At 56.1% G+C, this 14,222-nt stretch overlaps 1 protein-coding gene across 1 annotated transcript in view; it reads left to right on the top strand.

The window, feature by feature from the left end:
• Slc6a11 (solute carrier family 6 (neurotransmitter transporter), member 11) overlaps positions 1 to 14,222 on the top strand; it is an 82,094-nt gene that overhangs the window by 65,801 nt on the left and 2,071 nt on the right. The window contains exons 8-11 of the mRNA XM_013010340.1: positions 2,328 to 2,452; positions 8,419 to 8,531; positions 10,307 to 10,444; positions 14,016 to 14,118. Of these exons, the coding sequence (XP_012865794.1) occupies positions 2,328 to 2,452; positions 8,419 to 8,531; positions 10,307 to 10,444; positions 14,016 to 14,118 (479 nt within the window). The remainder of the gene's footprint in view (positions 1 to 2,327; positions 2,453 to 8,418; positions 8,532 to 10,306; positions 10,445 to 14,015; positions 14,119 to 14,222) is intronic.

Here is a 14,222-nt window from a genome sequence, read left to right as displayed (position 1 = left end):
ATTATAATTACATGAACAAGGTAATGAGTACATTTCTTATCAAGCATTGTTGCCTCCTCCTTTGTTTCCCCTTCCCATCCTCCCCGCCCCCCCTCCCCACCACGGTCCACTCACTGTCCACCGCAGCTCACGGGCTGCGCATCATCCTCATCCACACCTGCCACAGGGGTCACCACCACCAAGCCGGCCTTCTGCCCCCGACCCCGCCCCATGCCAGATGTGGTCAGGGCCTTCACAGCTGGGGGGCCGGAACCCGCCTTCCCCACAGCCTCTGCTCCTCTACCCAGCGCGGCCACCCCTTCCCGCCTCTCACTCTGTGTCTCTGGTCAGGAAGAAAGCAGATGCCCTGGTGACACTGCAAACACAGAGGCTGTTTTCTGTTCTGTTTCCAAATCATTCCAGCCCAGTCAGGCTGAGTGCAGGGGGCGACCTCCCTGCTCCTGCCGACTTCAAAGCACTCCTTACATAAGCCCTCTCCGAGTGCAGTCCCATAAGGCCTTGGGGAAGGGGTGGGGGGCTGGGCACCCACTTCACGGATGGCCCTGTGGGGGCCATGCTCAGGCCCTCCGGGGCCTTTCTGTGACTCTGTCCCTGAGGCGTGGGGAAGTCACTCAAGAGACCCACATAGGAGACTGGGTGGAAACTAAAATGTTTGTCTTTGACAACTCTGCTCTTCAGGCTCTGCAAGTCTTCTTACGGGTGGGGGTGGGAGGAAGGGAGTTGGCTTTGTTTAGCCCCCAGAGGGTATCTGAGTTTACTAGACTTATACCTCCAACTTTGCTAGCAGTTGGCTGAGATCTGGAGTCTGGGCCACCCCCACCCCCCCATCTTCAGGCTTCAGGGCAGATCTCAAGAACCATACAGGAGCCAAGCATGGTAGTGCATGCCTGTAATTCCAGCCACTCAGAAGGCACAAGGCCTCCCTGAACAAAAATGGGAGATATTATCTCAAGAACATGAAATAAAAACAGAAAGACTGGTGTCATGGCTAAAGCAGAGCTTTTGCCTTTCACTGCAAGGCTGTAGGTTCAATTCCCTGCACTGGAATAAAAGAAGGAGGAGAAGAAGGAAGAGAAGAAAATTCTAGAGCAACCAAAGCATGAAGAAAATGATTTCCCCCAGCTCCTCCTATCTCTTCAGTTGAATAACTCATGGCCACGTGGCCTGAAACTGGAGGAAGGGCACAGGGGCAGATTTCTCCCCAGCTTGGCCCTTGCCTGGCCTGAGCTGAGTTCCCTTGAAGCAGATTTGCAGATGGCATCCTTGGATCTACCAGTGCATGCTCACAGTGTCCGAGGAGCCCATTCAGGGGATCTGTATCAGGCATTTGCTGCCGCGATAATGCTCTGTCACAAACAGTGCCAGGCTTCGGGGCTGAAATCCAATTCAAGCAATTACTTGTTTTCACTGCTCCCAAGATCACTGGTCAGCCGGGAAAGCTTTTCCCCGGGCTCGGTGCTGAGCTCAAATCTGCTCCAGTGAGCACATTCTGGGGACAGCGGCTCTCCTGGAGGGCTCTTCCCTCCTGTGGAAAATCAGAGATTATAAAGGACAAATGCAGTTAGGCGGGCTCAACTGAAGGCACTCTGTGTCATATCTGCTAATGTCTCCTTGTCCAAGACCCATCACGTGGCTCAGCCCAAAGTCAGTGGGGTGGGAGATTAACCCCCCTCCCCAAGGAAGATAGACGGGGATGAGGCCGGCTGGATGATCGCATGTCGCTGGAGGCCCAGGGCAGCCTGTTAGCCGGGCTTCCTGTTGACAGTGAGCAGGAGCCCGTGAGCACAGGCCAAAGCACATGCTTCAGGGGCAGCCGGGGCCCAGACGCAGCTCCCGCAGCTCCAACTCCCCTTGGGGTCATTGGAGGCCACGGGGTGTCCATCTCCAGCGGCCTCAGTGTGACCTGAATCAAAGCGTGGTGTAGGGAGAAGAGAGATGAGAGTCTCCGCATGGCTTTGACCATGGAGGAAAGCGCAGTGCATTGTGGGTTGGAGGCAGGAGGAAGAGATGGGGAGGAAGAGGAGCCCCGGGCTGGCTAGAGGAGATGACTTTAGTTCCGGGCAGCAAGAGCAAGTCCATGCCCTTAGTGGAAGCTGCCTCCCTAGGAGGGGTGAGGACGGGGGGGGGGTGGCTCGTGCCACCTGTGGCTAGGGGTCGCGGGGCACAGCGCCCCATCCAAGGACAGCTGGCTCCAGAGGTGCTGCTCCTCCGGGCTGCAGAGGGGAGAGCGGGTGGGGCACTCCGGCAGGATGGGGTCACGCCCCCTGTGGGGCCAGCTCTGGGCTCTGACCCGCCTCCCCCTCGCCTCCCTCTCGCCCCCCCCCCAGGGACTGCATCATGCTGTGCTGCCTGAACAGCGGCACCAGCTTCGTGGCCGGCTTCGCCATCTTCTCCGTCCTGGGCTTCATGGCGTACGAGCAGGGTGTGCCCATTGCGGAGGTGGCCGAGTCAGGTAGGTGCCTGGGCGGGGCGGGGAGACCAGGGTGAGCACAGCGTGGCTGGAACGCCCTGACCCCCCCTCCCCGGGGTCCAGCATCCCAGCAGGAAATGGGGACCCGGCCTCACTCCTGAGCCAGCTCCTCGGGCCCCTCCTTTCCCCAGCCCCGCTCCCGGGGCTGCAGGGGGTCCCTCACCAGCTCTCTGTCCTCTCCTGGCCTCTCCACTCACCTGTCCTTCTTGGATGACCATTCCTGTCCTTGGTCTCTCCAAACAGAGTCCACGGGACCCACAGTGCTGAGCTCCCAGGGCCTGCCTGCCCTCAGCCCCCCATCCTCTCTCCATCCCCACCCGCCCCACCTCAAGAGTCTATCGCAGTTCTACCACAGGGCCTTTGTGCATGCCGCTCTTCTGCTTGGAGAGCCTGCCTCCCTTCACTGCTGTAGGTGCAGAGTCACTATGGGTGTCACAGACTGAAGTGCAAAGTGACTTGTGTGTCAGGGCAGGGTGGGTGTGCAAGGCCGGGCCTGACACGGTGATGGGGTTGGGGAACATACAACGCAGGTGAAGAACTACATGCATTTCCATGGTAGGTGGGCTTACACCCTAAGCTCAGGTGAGTGTGTGCAGGGCTTTCACTTATAAAAAAGCCCGGTGGTGCCAGCACTGGTGGCTCACACCTGTAATCCTAGCTACTTAGGAAGCTGAGACCTGAGGATCGTGATCCAACCCAGCCAGGAAAGCCCATGAGGCTCTTATCTCCAGTTGACTACCAAAAGTCAGAAGTGGAGCTGTGGCTCAAGGTGGTGGAGTGCTAGTCTTGAGTGAGAAAGCTCAAGGACAGTACCCAGGCCCTGAGTTCCAGCCCCAGGTCTGGCATAAGAAAAAAAAAGTCCAGTGGAGCATTGTGTGCATACCTGTAATCCCAGGTACGGGGAGGGCAAGGCAGGAGGCCCCAAGCTCAAGGCCAGCAAGGCAGGAGGCCCCAAGCTCAAGGCCAGCAAGGCAGGAGGCCCCAAGCTCAAGGCCAGCAAGGCAGGAGGCCCCAAGCTCAAGGCCAGCAAGGCAGGAGGCGCCCCAAGCTCAAGGCCAGCAAGGCAGGAGGCCCCAAGCTCAAGGCCAGCAAGGCAGGAGGCCCCAAGCTCAAGGCCAGCAAGGCAGGAGGCCCCCAAGCTCAAGGCCAGCAAGGCAGGAGGCCCCCAAGCTCAAGGCCAGCTCAGGCTGTTAGTGAGCCCCGGACGGAGCTGGGGGCTCACACCTAATAATCCTGGTACTCAGGAGGCTGAAATCTGAGGATCACGGTTCAAAGCCAGCCCAGGCAGGAAAGTCTGCAGACTCGTTATTATTATTACTATTATTATTATTATATTTTCATTGTAAAGATACGAGACTCTCCAATTAACCACCAGAAAACTGGAAATGGTACCGTGGCTCAAGTGATAGAGTACTTGCCTTGAGCTGAAGAACTCAGGGACAGCACCCAGGCCCAGAGTTCAAGCCCCATGACCAACAGAAAACAAACCAAAAGATCCCTATAAAACACAAGGCTGGGAACATGGCTCAAGTGGTAGAGCGCCTGCCTCGCGTGCTCAAGGCCCTGTGGTACATGGGCTACACAGAAGGTGTAAGTATGGCAGTCACCATCCGGGTCACCAAGCCAAAGAAAACAACATGAGACCCAACGTCACAAAAGACGGAGAGCGTGCTGCGGCGGGTAGAGCGGTTACCTAGCAGGTACTGAGCCCTGAGTTCAAACCCCAGGACTGACATTTTAAAAAAACAAGGTAACTAGAGGTAGAAGATGAATGGGAAGAAATGAGGAGGACTGACTGAACTCAAGAGAACGCATGACCAGGAAAGCACGGAACACGGACTCTGGCGCAGGGAGACTGCATGGCAGGGCCAGCAGAAAGCCTTCCGGGGACCTTGAAGAAAGACCGGAACAAAACAACGGAAGAAAACACTGAAAATGACCCCCACACAGAAAGGGATCCCAAGCAAAGAAGAAGGAATGCTATGGTGCCAGTCCCGGAAGCACCGGCGCAGCGGCAGTGTTTAGAACTGTCAGGCAAGAACGCTTCAGGGGTAAGGAGCTGGATCTTGATCCAGAGATCTGCTCGGGGACTGGGGAAAGTAAACCCCAGAGATTGACTCAGAGACACCCTGAAGAGCTCCACGAGCTCTGGGCTTCCAGTGGAAAGAAGGATCAAGCATCTGACACGGGAGAGAGGCGGGGGCAGCCACAGAGAGCAGGCAGCCACCTCGCTGTCGTAATGCTCAGGAGGAGACAGGAGCCTTCCTGCGGAGCCTAGCTCGCCCTGCAAGTCGCAGTCATGGAAACCCCACTTCAGCATACAAGATGTAGATCTCAAACGAGCCTCCAGGAAAAGAGTTGACACCCAAGTACAACTAAGAATGAGAGTAATGCGGGGTAGTGGGGGTTTTGTGTGTTTGGGTTTTTTTAATGCAGCATATGTGTACTGCCAGATGTGACGGTGTACCCCTGCAAGTCCAGAACCAAGGAGGCTGAGGAAGAGGCCTGGAGAATTAGAAACTAGCTCGGATTCTACCACAAGACCCTATCTCAGAGGGTGTAGGCAGGGGTCAAAAAAGCAATTCTATTTCTCTTGTGAGGAAGAAGGGGATGTAAGAAAACACTGGTTTGTGCAGAAGAAACTCAGAGAGAATAAAGCATGACAATGGTCAGGAAGGATGGAGGAAGGGGGCTGAGAAGTTGTAGGAGCATTTTTGTTGTTGTTGTTGTTGTTGTTGATCGTGGGGCCTGAACTCTGGGCCTGGGTGCTGTCCCTTGGCTCTTCAGCTCAAGGCGAGTACTCTACCACTTGAACCATAGCATCACTTCTGGCCTTTTCTGCTTATGTGGTACTGAGGAATCAGATCCAGAGCCTCATTCATGCAAGGCAAGCGCTCTACCATTGAGCCACCTTTCCAGCCCTTAGGAACACTTTTTTAAGCCTTTATTCTTAAAGATTTCACATATCACCCATATTAAATAACCATCACTTTTGTGGGTGCAACCCCACAACTAGTACAAAGGAACCTAATTAGTGTTGCTAAAAACAAATGAATCACATACCCACTCTGAGGGGTCTGGGGAAGAAAAATTCACTTCAGAAACTTGGTTTACTTTTGATGGAACCAGGATTTGAACTCAAGAGCTTTGCAGTCTACTAGGCAGGTGCTCTACCATTTGAACCACACCTCTAGTCTGGCAGTTAGAAATTGAGTCTCAAAGACTTCACTGCCTAGGCTAGCTTCAAACTGTGGGCCTCTGGAGCTCAGCCTCCTGGCTAGCTAGGACCACAGGGGTGAGCCACCGGTGCCCGGCTGACCTAAGAAACATCCAAGAGCCAGATGTTGACTGGGTTCTGAGATGAGATTTTTTTTAAAAAAGTAGCTGAACTAGAACTGTGCTAAAGCAGGGACATAGATGACCAATTCTACAATATTGTGTTTGCGAGTATCGGTGTTGAATAAGCAGGTAGCTAGGGTAGTTACGGCACTTCCGCTGTGACGGCAGTTAGAAACAAGTGAGGCAGACTTGCTAAACTTTGAGCTAGAGGTATCAGTCCCCTGCCAGCGCATGAGGGGTCTGCGTGCAGGCGCTCGTGGTTTAATACGTGTACAGATGTTGGCATGCATGTGGGAGAGCACACATGCTCCCTCACCTCGTGTGCAGGGAAGACCCAGCAGCCCGGAAACCCCACCGTGTGGACACACCCAGCTCCCAGCTCTTGCTCTGAACACTATTCTCCAAGCAAGGACACCAGTGCTCCCTGGAGATGCCACTGATTCTGGGGCTCAGGCAACACACCACGATGCCAGAACATTCCTAGTGGTGCCAGGAAATATGACGTGCTCAGAATTAAAAAAAAAAAAAAAGGTTGGAGGCGTGTCAAGAGGACAAGAAATCAACCCGAAGACAAGACCAGAAGTCAAACCTGGAACCATTTGGGCAGCAAAATAAATAGCAATGGTATTGGAACCCAGAGAATATACCACACCTAGATCACTCCTACAGGTGTAAGTGTATCACAGTGGAAATGTACGCGGGGTGGGGCGGGGGCAGCAAAGGAAGAAACCAGATCCCACTGGGCACGATGCTAGCCAAGTCCTGAGGTCCTGAGCACCATGCCATCTGGCCTCCCCTGGCACAGGGATGGAGGGCTCAAAGCTCGCGTGGAACAGGATATCCTCACCATCTCAATGTACTCCCACCACCAAGAAAGACGTGGACAGTTACATGAGAAGCAGTCACTTTACGGTGGAGATGGCTGATGTGTCCCTGTGATTATTTTGGTAAAAAAAAAAAAATACATGATTTCAGTCATACACACACAAAAAAGATCAGACCCACATTGAGACTTTCCTGTAAAACAATGACCAGTCTTCATCCAAACTGAGACATTCATGGCAGATGAGATTGAGGAGGTACCGTAGCTTAGGGGAGACCAAAGAGATGTGACCAGAAAGAGCAGTGCGGGGTCCTGACCTGGATCTTGGGACAGAGGAGGAAAGCTGTCCGGTTCTAAATAAGAGCTGTGGTTTAGTTCATGGCTCTGTACCAATGCTAATTTCAAAGGTTTTCTTCTAAAACTAAAACACAAGGTCTTCAGGCTTTGCCTGTATTCCTCACGGTATTAGAAATCCTAGAGAATGCAATAAAACATGAAAAATAAAAGGCTGTAAGATTAGAGAGGAAGGACTAAAAACCATCATATCCATAAGCCATGAGATGGACCATATAAAACCCTGGGGAAAAATCTACAAAAATAGAAAGAGGTTACAGGCTACAAGATCAACAAGTAAAAGTCCACAGTATTTTTGTATGCTGGCAACAATTGGCTCCATTTAAACTTTTGCTCTCCACAAGCCCAGAAAAACAGGAAAAGGAAAACTACAGCCTGAGAGAAACACATGACACCTTCTCTGCTAAAAATAAAAGGTCTTCTATTCCACATGTATGAAGAACTCTCCCAAGTGGATAAAAAGATGACCCAATAGAGAGCAGGCAGAGGCCTACAGGAAGACATGTATGGACACTCGGCATGGGTTGACACGCACCACCAGAAGGAATGCAGAGTGAAACCAAAATGGCGACACCACACACTTGCGGTGAGGGCCAGACTCCCAAGGCTGCCAGCAGCAAGTGCTGGCAAGGCTCTGGAGCCTCTGTCTGGCCTTTGTATCCATCGCTATGAGATTAGGAAATGGACTGCCTTTGAAATCGGTTTCCTAGAAAGCACAACGCATAAGTATGCGGTACCTCAGAACTTCCATCTTGAGCAGAATGGGCAAAGCTAATCAAAGGGTAGGGAAGAAAAAAAAAGTCCCAAGATTCTTGTGCTGGGAAATGGGGAGCGGGGTGGAGAAGCAGGGAAGAGATGGCCCAATGCCCTGCCTCCTGATGGCAGTGCTGCGTACCTGCAAGGTTCTCTGAACAACGGCGTGCTCCAACTGGTGCTTACTGTATGCACGTTGTCATTCTACCTTAATAAAACTGCTTGAGTGTGTGTGTGCGTGAGTGTGTGTACGCGCACCTATACGGGGGCTTGAACTCAAGGCCTGGGCATGATCCCTTAGCTTTTTCTCTCAAGGCTAGTGCTCTACCACTTGAGCTATGGCTCTACTTCTAAGCTTTTGGAAGGTCAATTGCAGGTAAGATCCTCCTGGACTTTCCTGCCCAGGCTGGCTTCAAATCTCGAACCTCAGATCTCAAAGCAGCTAGGATTACAGGCATAAGCCACGTGAAGAGCAATAAAGCTGCTCTTAAAGACCTGCTGAATTCCCAAAACAACCCTTTATCACTACTCTTTAGCAAAGGAAACAGAGGTTTGGGCCACTGAATAGAAGCAGGATTTGAACCGTGAGGCTACCAAGGCTGTGCTACAGAGACTGGTACCCAGGCCCCATGTTTGGAGCCCCATGTTGGATTGTAGTGAACATCTCTCTCCTCCCCAGGCCCGGGCCTGGCCTTCATCGCCTACCCCAAGGCTGTCACCATGATGCCTCTGTCTCCGCTGTGGGCCACCCTGTTCTTCATGATGCTCATCTTCCTGGGCCTGGACAGTCAGGTAAGGTGATGGGTAAGGGGGTGGAGGGAGAGGCAACAGGAGGGGTATGGGGGAGAGGTGATGAGGGGACAGGAGGTGAAGCGGTGGTGGGGACCTGGAGTGGGGATGGGCAGAGGTGGGAGAGGGGGAGGGGGAGGGGGAGGGGGGGAGACCCTGCCCATGGTCTGATGCCCCCTCCGGTTCCAGTCAGCAGGTCCTCCCCCCTGCCTGCCCCCAGCCTCCAGCCGGTCGCCACACACATCAGCTCAGGGCCCTCCACCCCTTCCCGGAGACCTCCCCGCCTGGGCCATTTTCAATGTCTGCTTCGTTCTGCCCACCAGCCCCAGCTAGTAGCCCCTCCTGGCTAAGCAGGTGCTGTGGCCAGTCCCGGCGGGCAGCCAGCACACACACAGGCGGGGGCAGCCCTTCCTCCCTCGGCCTGTGTGTGGCCAGAGCGGGGGTTCCCATGACACTCCCTCAGCACCCCACCCCTGCCTGTGTGCCATGGCTTCCTCTGCCACCTGCCGTGCCCGTGTGGCCAGCTCTTGGTGACTTGGGCATCGCCACGCCCTCTGCCCCATGTGGCCTGGCAGCTGGTGCTGTGCGGTGTGTGGTATGCAGGGGGCAGGGCGGGTGCAGGGGCAGAGACGGCCCAGGCTCGGGAAGCCACCCCGAGCACCCCCAGCTGAGGGCTAAGACTTTCAGGGCCCAGCCGGGCAGGGCTGCTGCCTCGAGCCCCGTGACGGATGTGTCTGTCACGGGCCGGGCCGCAGGGGATTTCTTTCCCTGAGCCGTTCGTTCCCCGGAAACTGCTAAGCCGAGCGGCGCGCCAGGTGTTTTCGCTGATAATCTTCCCTTGGCTGCCAGGCCGGAGCCCTGGAGGGAGCGGGGTCAGCAGCCATGCCGGACGGCAGACGACAGGGCTGTCTGGCCCAGGGGCCCCAGGCCGCATGCTGTCCCCATCATCCTCTGGGCTGGGGTCCTTTGTGTTGCCCCCCCCATTTTAAAGGAGAGAGCAAGGACTAGAGGTGCTGTGCGCTGCCAGGACCTCCCTGCATGCCAGCCGCCCTTCCCCCCACGCAGGGTCCTCCCAGCGTGCTCCTCGCCATTCTTGAGGCTGGGGGACAGTGGGCAGCCGGGCACTGAGCCAGGCGGGGCTGGAGAGGCCCCGGTTCCATGCATCTCACCAGCTGCGTGACCCTGAGTGGTCACTGCCCCTCTGCCTTGTGCACCTCGTGTACACATGAAGGGCAGATGTCACCCTCCTGGGCAGCCGAAAGCAATTCCTAGGGGTCCAGGAAGGGAACCTCCCAACCAGGCACCAGACAGTCCGGCTGCGCAGCCCCGGTTCACAGTCCAGCCTGTGCAGCGGATGGCCTGAATCACAGCCAGGCTCTGGGCCTCCTTGTCCCGGGGCAACGGAGGTGGACATTGCTGCCCCTCAGTTGCCCTCCCCGGGCAGAGGCTGGGAACACTGACCATCTCCCCCCCCCTCACTCTGAGCTCCTGGATGATGACAGATGCCCGAGCCGTGGCTGGGCCTCGGTAACCCCGGAACCTGCAGCAGGCGCTCGGGGAGAAGGGGCGGAGCCTGGGGCTCTAGACCACAGTTCCCACGTGCACGCCATGTGCTGCGTGACCCGGGTTCCGTCCCCTCCCTGAGCGGCCCTGCCCCCGGGGGTCAGCGGCGGTCCCACTGCGGGGAGGAGGAGACAGGCCCGCCCTGCCCGCGGGGTGTCTATATCTGTTCCCTGGGTTCACTCAGCCAAGGCCGCCCACCCGTGTCTCCCCACCAGTTTGTGTGTGTGGAAAGCCTGGTGACCGCCGTGGTAGACATGTACCCCAAGGTGTTCCGGAGGGGCTACCGGCGGGAGCTGCTCATCCTGGCGCTGTCCGTGGTCTCCTACTTCCTGGGCCTGGTGATGCTGACCGAGGTGAGTGACGGGGCCAGCGCCACTCGAGGCTCCCACGTCAACCCCCGGCCCGGAAACTGCCTGGCTGGGTGACCCCAGGCGGGTCTAGAACCTTCTCTGCTGCTCAGCTCGCTCCTCCAGCAAGGGTCGCATGCACACCATCCGTGGCCTTGAGCACAGGATCCAACCTCTGCCCGTGCTGGGCCACAGGAAGCTGCTGGGGGCGCCCGGGGGACCAGGACACGGGGCACCGTCGTCCCAAGGGAACTGACGGGTGTCGAGGGCCCTGAACTGTGTCCCTGTGTGGCATTGAGGATGTCTGTTCAAGCCCAGCCCTCCGTGTGCACCCCTCCCCTTGCCCCTACAGGCTAGGAGTGGGTCTCCACCCACACCCCACCTTAAAACCTTGCTTCTCTCCCTGCAGCTACCCTACCTCATCCTCCCTCACCTAGGTGTCTTGTGAAAGTGACATTTGTCACCTCTCCTCGTGTACACAGAGATAATCGGTGTGCTTTGTGTGTCAGTACTGAGAGGCCTGAACTCAAGGGCCTCATTCTCTAGCTGGGCTTTTCCACTCAAGGCTGGCGTTCTAGCACTTGAGTCACAGCTCCCTTGACTGCTTTTGTAGTGGTTAATTGGAGATAGGAGTCTCTCAAACTTCCCCATCCAAGCTGGCTTGGAACCAAGATCCCCAGAGATCTCAGCCCCCTGAATAGCTAGGATTACAGACGAGAGCCACCAGCGCCCGGCAGCTTTGAGCTTTTTAACTCAGAAAGCCAAATGTGTCACTTGTCACAGAGGTGTGCCAGCCAAGCCCCCAGGGATCAGGACCCAGGCATGGGCCGCACACCACACACGTCAGCCTCGGCCTTGCTGGTAATTGCTGGCTGGATCGCCCAGTGCCAGTCTTTAATCACTCCAGGCAGGATCAGAGGGGATTAGGACGGAGGAAGCGGTTAAAGCAATACCCGGACGGGCTTCATCCCTTAACGGCAGAGCTGCGTTCTGAGGCTCACGTTAGGCAGTTTTGTTGTTGTGCAAACATCACAAGTACTGACCACTACAAGGTCGCTGGGCGCACGGTCCTGGGAGACTTCCATCCCCTCCCGGGCCCCGTGTTGACCAAACACTACAAGCCAGTGAAGCGCTGCATAAAGGTTTCTTTGTTCTATCTCTAATGCACAACGTTCGTGGGATGAACATTGGTGTGTATTTTATAGCCCTGAGGTTTAACTCAGAGCCCTGTACTTCCTGGACAGGTGCCTTACCCTTTGAGGCACATCCTCAGCCCTTTCTGAGTGGATTTTCAGCTAGGATCTTCCGGGGTCCACCTGGACCACACGCTTTCCAAACCGCATGGCAGTGTGTACACCACACACACACCCGGGTTTATGTTCCCTGAGATGGGATCTCACTGTCTGCCTGTGCTGGCCTTGAGCTCTGATCCTCCTGATTGCCAACCAGGATCGCGGAGTCTGTGCCTACTTTGAGTTCGTTCGTTTTTGTGCCAGTCTTACGGCTTGAACTCAGGGCCTAAGCACTATCCATGAGTTTTTGTGCTCAAAGTTAGTGCTCTACCGCTTGAACCACAGCACCACTTCTGGCTGTTTGGGTGGTTACTTAGGAAGGAGGGTCTCTCTGACTTTCCTGCCCAGGCTGGCAGGAAATGCGATCCTCAGATCTCAGCCTCCTGAGTAGTTAGGATGATGGGTCTCAGCCCCTGGTGCCCAGCAGTGATGTTAACTCAGCCAAACCAGCCACAGGGGCATGCCAGTCACAGGGGTATGTGCCCATGGCAGACCTCACAGGCAAAGTCTGCACATCCCGCACGGCCCAGGGCCCGCTGCGTGTCACCCACTGTGCTTTTTAAGAAGGTGAAGAAGTTGCCAACACTTAGAGAAAAAGTTCCCACGAAAGTGTGGATTTTAGCCAGGCGCCGGTGGCTCACGCCTGTCATCCTAACTACTCAGGAGGCTGAGATCTGAGGATCGCGGTTCAAAGGCAGCCTGGGCAGAAAAGTCTGTGAGACTCTTATCTTCAATAAACCACCAGAAAACCGAAAGTGATGATGTGGCTCAACTGGTAAAGTGCTCCCCTTGAGCTGAGGGACAGCGCCCAGGCCCAGAGTTCAAGCCCCACAACCGACAAAAAAAAAAAAAAAAAAGGAAAAGAAAATGTGGGTTTTTAGTGTCTTCCAGAAAGTCTGTAGACCAGGCCTCAGAGCTGTGTCCCCAACAGCCGTGGATCAGGTCTGTGGGACCCCAAGGGGCCTGCGCCCTCTGGTCAGCAGCCGAAGTCACGCCACGCCCCCTTTTCTCACCTGTGTTCTCTGTGGCCGTTATTCCGCGATCCCAGGCTGTGCTGCCCATGCAGAATAGAAGATGGGGGCAGGGGGTGTTCCAAGTAAGCCCCCGTGGCAGGCTCACGAGGGGCCAGGCAGCCTAACCCACCGTCAGATCCTTCCTGCTGCTTTCATTTCATTCCTCCCATTGGTGTGTGATGGAGATTTCCAGAACAGATCCTGGCTCTTCTTGTGTCCGCAGCTCAGCTCCCCCCTCCTCCCCCACCCCCAATGCCTAGACACCATCCTCCGAGACACCCTTCCTGGCTCAGCCCATCAGCCAAGCTCACACCTGCCAGATCCCTCACAGAGCCCAGGCACCTGTATACACACCTCCACATACAGTCATGGGTCAAGACATCCTGCACACCAAGGCTGCAGATGCTCCCGCCTTCACACGGCATAGTGCAGCAATTACATACAACCAAGGTCCTCCCATGAACGCACACCATCTCTAGATGGCTCACCCTGGAACACAGCAGAAATGCAATCGAACCAGTCACTGTGCCATGCTGTGGACAGAGACACGAGGCTATATAGCACAGGTGCTGTTGTAGATGCTGTGTTTTTTGTGCAAATATGTTCAAGCTGAGGTTAGATACAGAGGGCCATCTTCACCTCCCAAAGATTAATTGTGCACCTACTGTATGCCTGCCCTGCCCCGAGGGAGCGCGGAGCTAGCAGGCCAGCTGCCAGGGCCACTTGGGGCTTTTGTTTTTTATAAGGGTCTAGACATTGCAGTCTAAAGACACAAAGAAAGAACAAGTCTTCTGGGGAGGGCCTCTTGGAGACGGTAGCATTCCTGTGGGCTCGGAAGGAACTCTCCGTGCGAGGTTCGCCCGCCCCCATCTGTTGCAGGTGGCTGGTGAGCAGCGGTGAGCAGGAAGGGAGGAAGACGATGGCCCAACTGCCAGGCTGAGGGGAGCAGGTGGTGACTGCACACTAGAGAGTGGTGTGGCAGGAAGGGCTCTCAGGAGGCCAGTGTGCTGAAGGACTGGGGAGGGGAGGCCGGAGGCTGGAGGCCCACAGCCATCTGTCCAGGAGCGAGGTTCCCACATAGCCTCTCGACCTTGGGCAGCTGGCTGGGGACAGGCGTGTGACGGGAGACCAGGGGCCACCCCAGAGGCCCGGGACCAGGGCACCCGGGCGTGGCTCTGCAGAGCTCGGCCTCCGGCCGAGGGTAACCACAGAGCAGAGCAGGGGCCCTCTCCGAGGCTGTCCCATGTGTCCATCTGCCTGTCCACCCCGCAGGGTGGCATGTACATCTTTCAGCTCTTCGACTCGTACGCGGCCAGCGGGATGTGCCTCCTCTTCGTGGCCATCTTCGAGTGCGTGTGCATCGGCTGGGTGTACGGTGAGCGGGGGCCAGGCGGCCGGGCTCCTGGGACCCGGGGGCTGGGGGCTGGGGGCTGGGCCCCTCCCTCCTCTCCTCAGGGACTTCTGGGCCCCTTTCCATGG

Source organism: Dipodomys ordii, unplaced genomic scaffold (genome assembly GCF_000151885.1).
Source record: "Dipodomys ordii isolate 6190 unplaced genomic scaffold, Dord_2.0 Scaffold12, whole genome shotgun sequence".
Classification (NCBI taxonomy): domain Eukaryota; kingdom Metazoa; phylum Chordata; class Mammalia; order Rodentia; family Heteromyidae; genus Dipodomys; species Dipodomys ordii.
The sequence above is the reverse complement of the archived record's forward strand: the minus strand, read 5'-3'. Positions and strand labels throughout refer to the sequence as shown.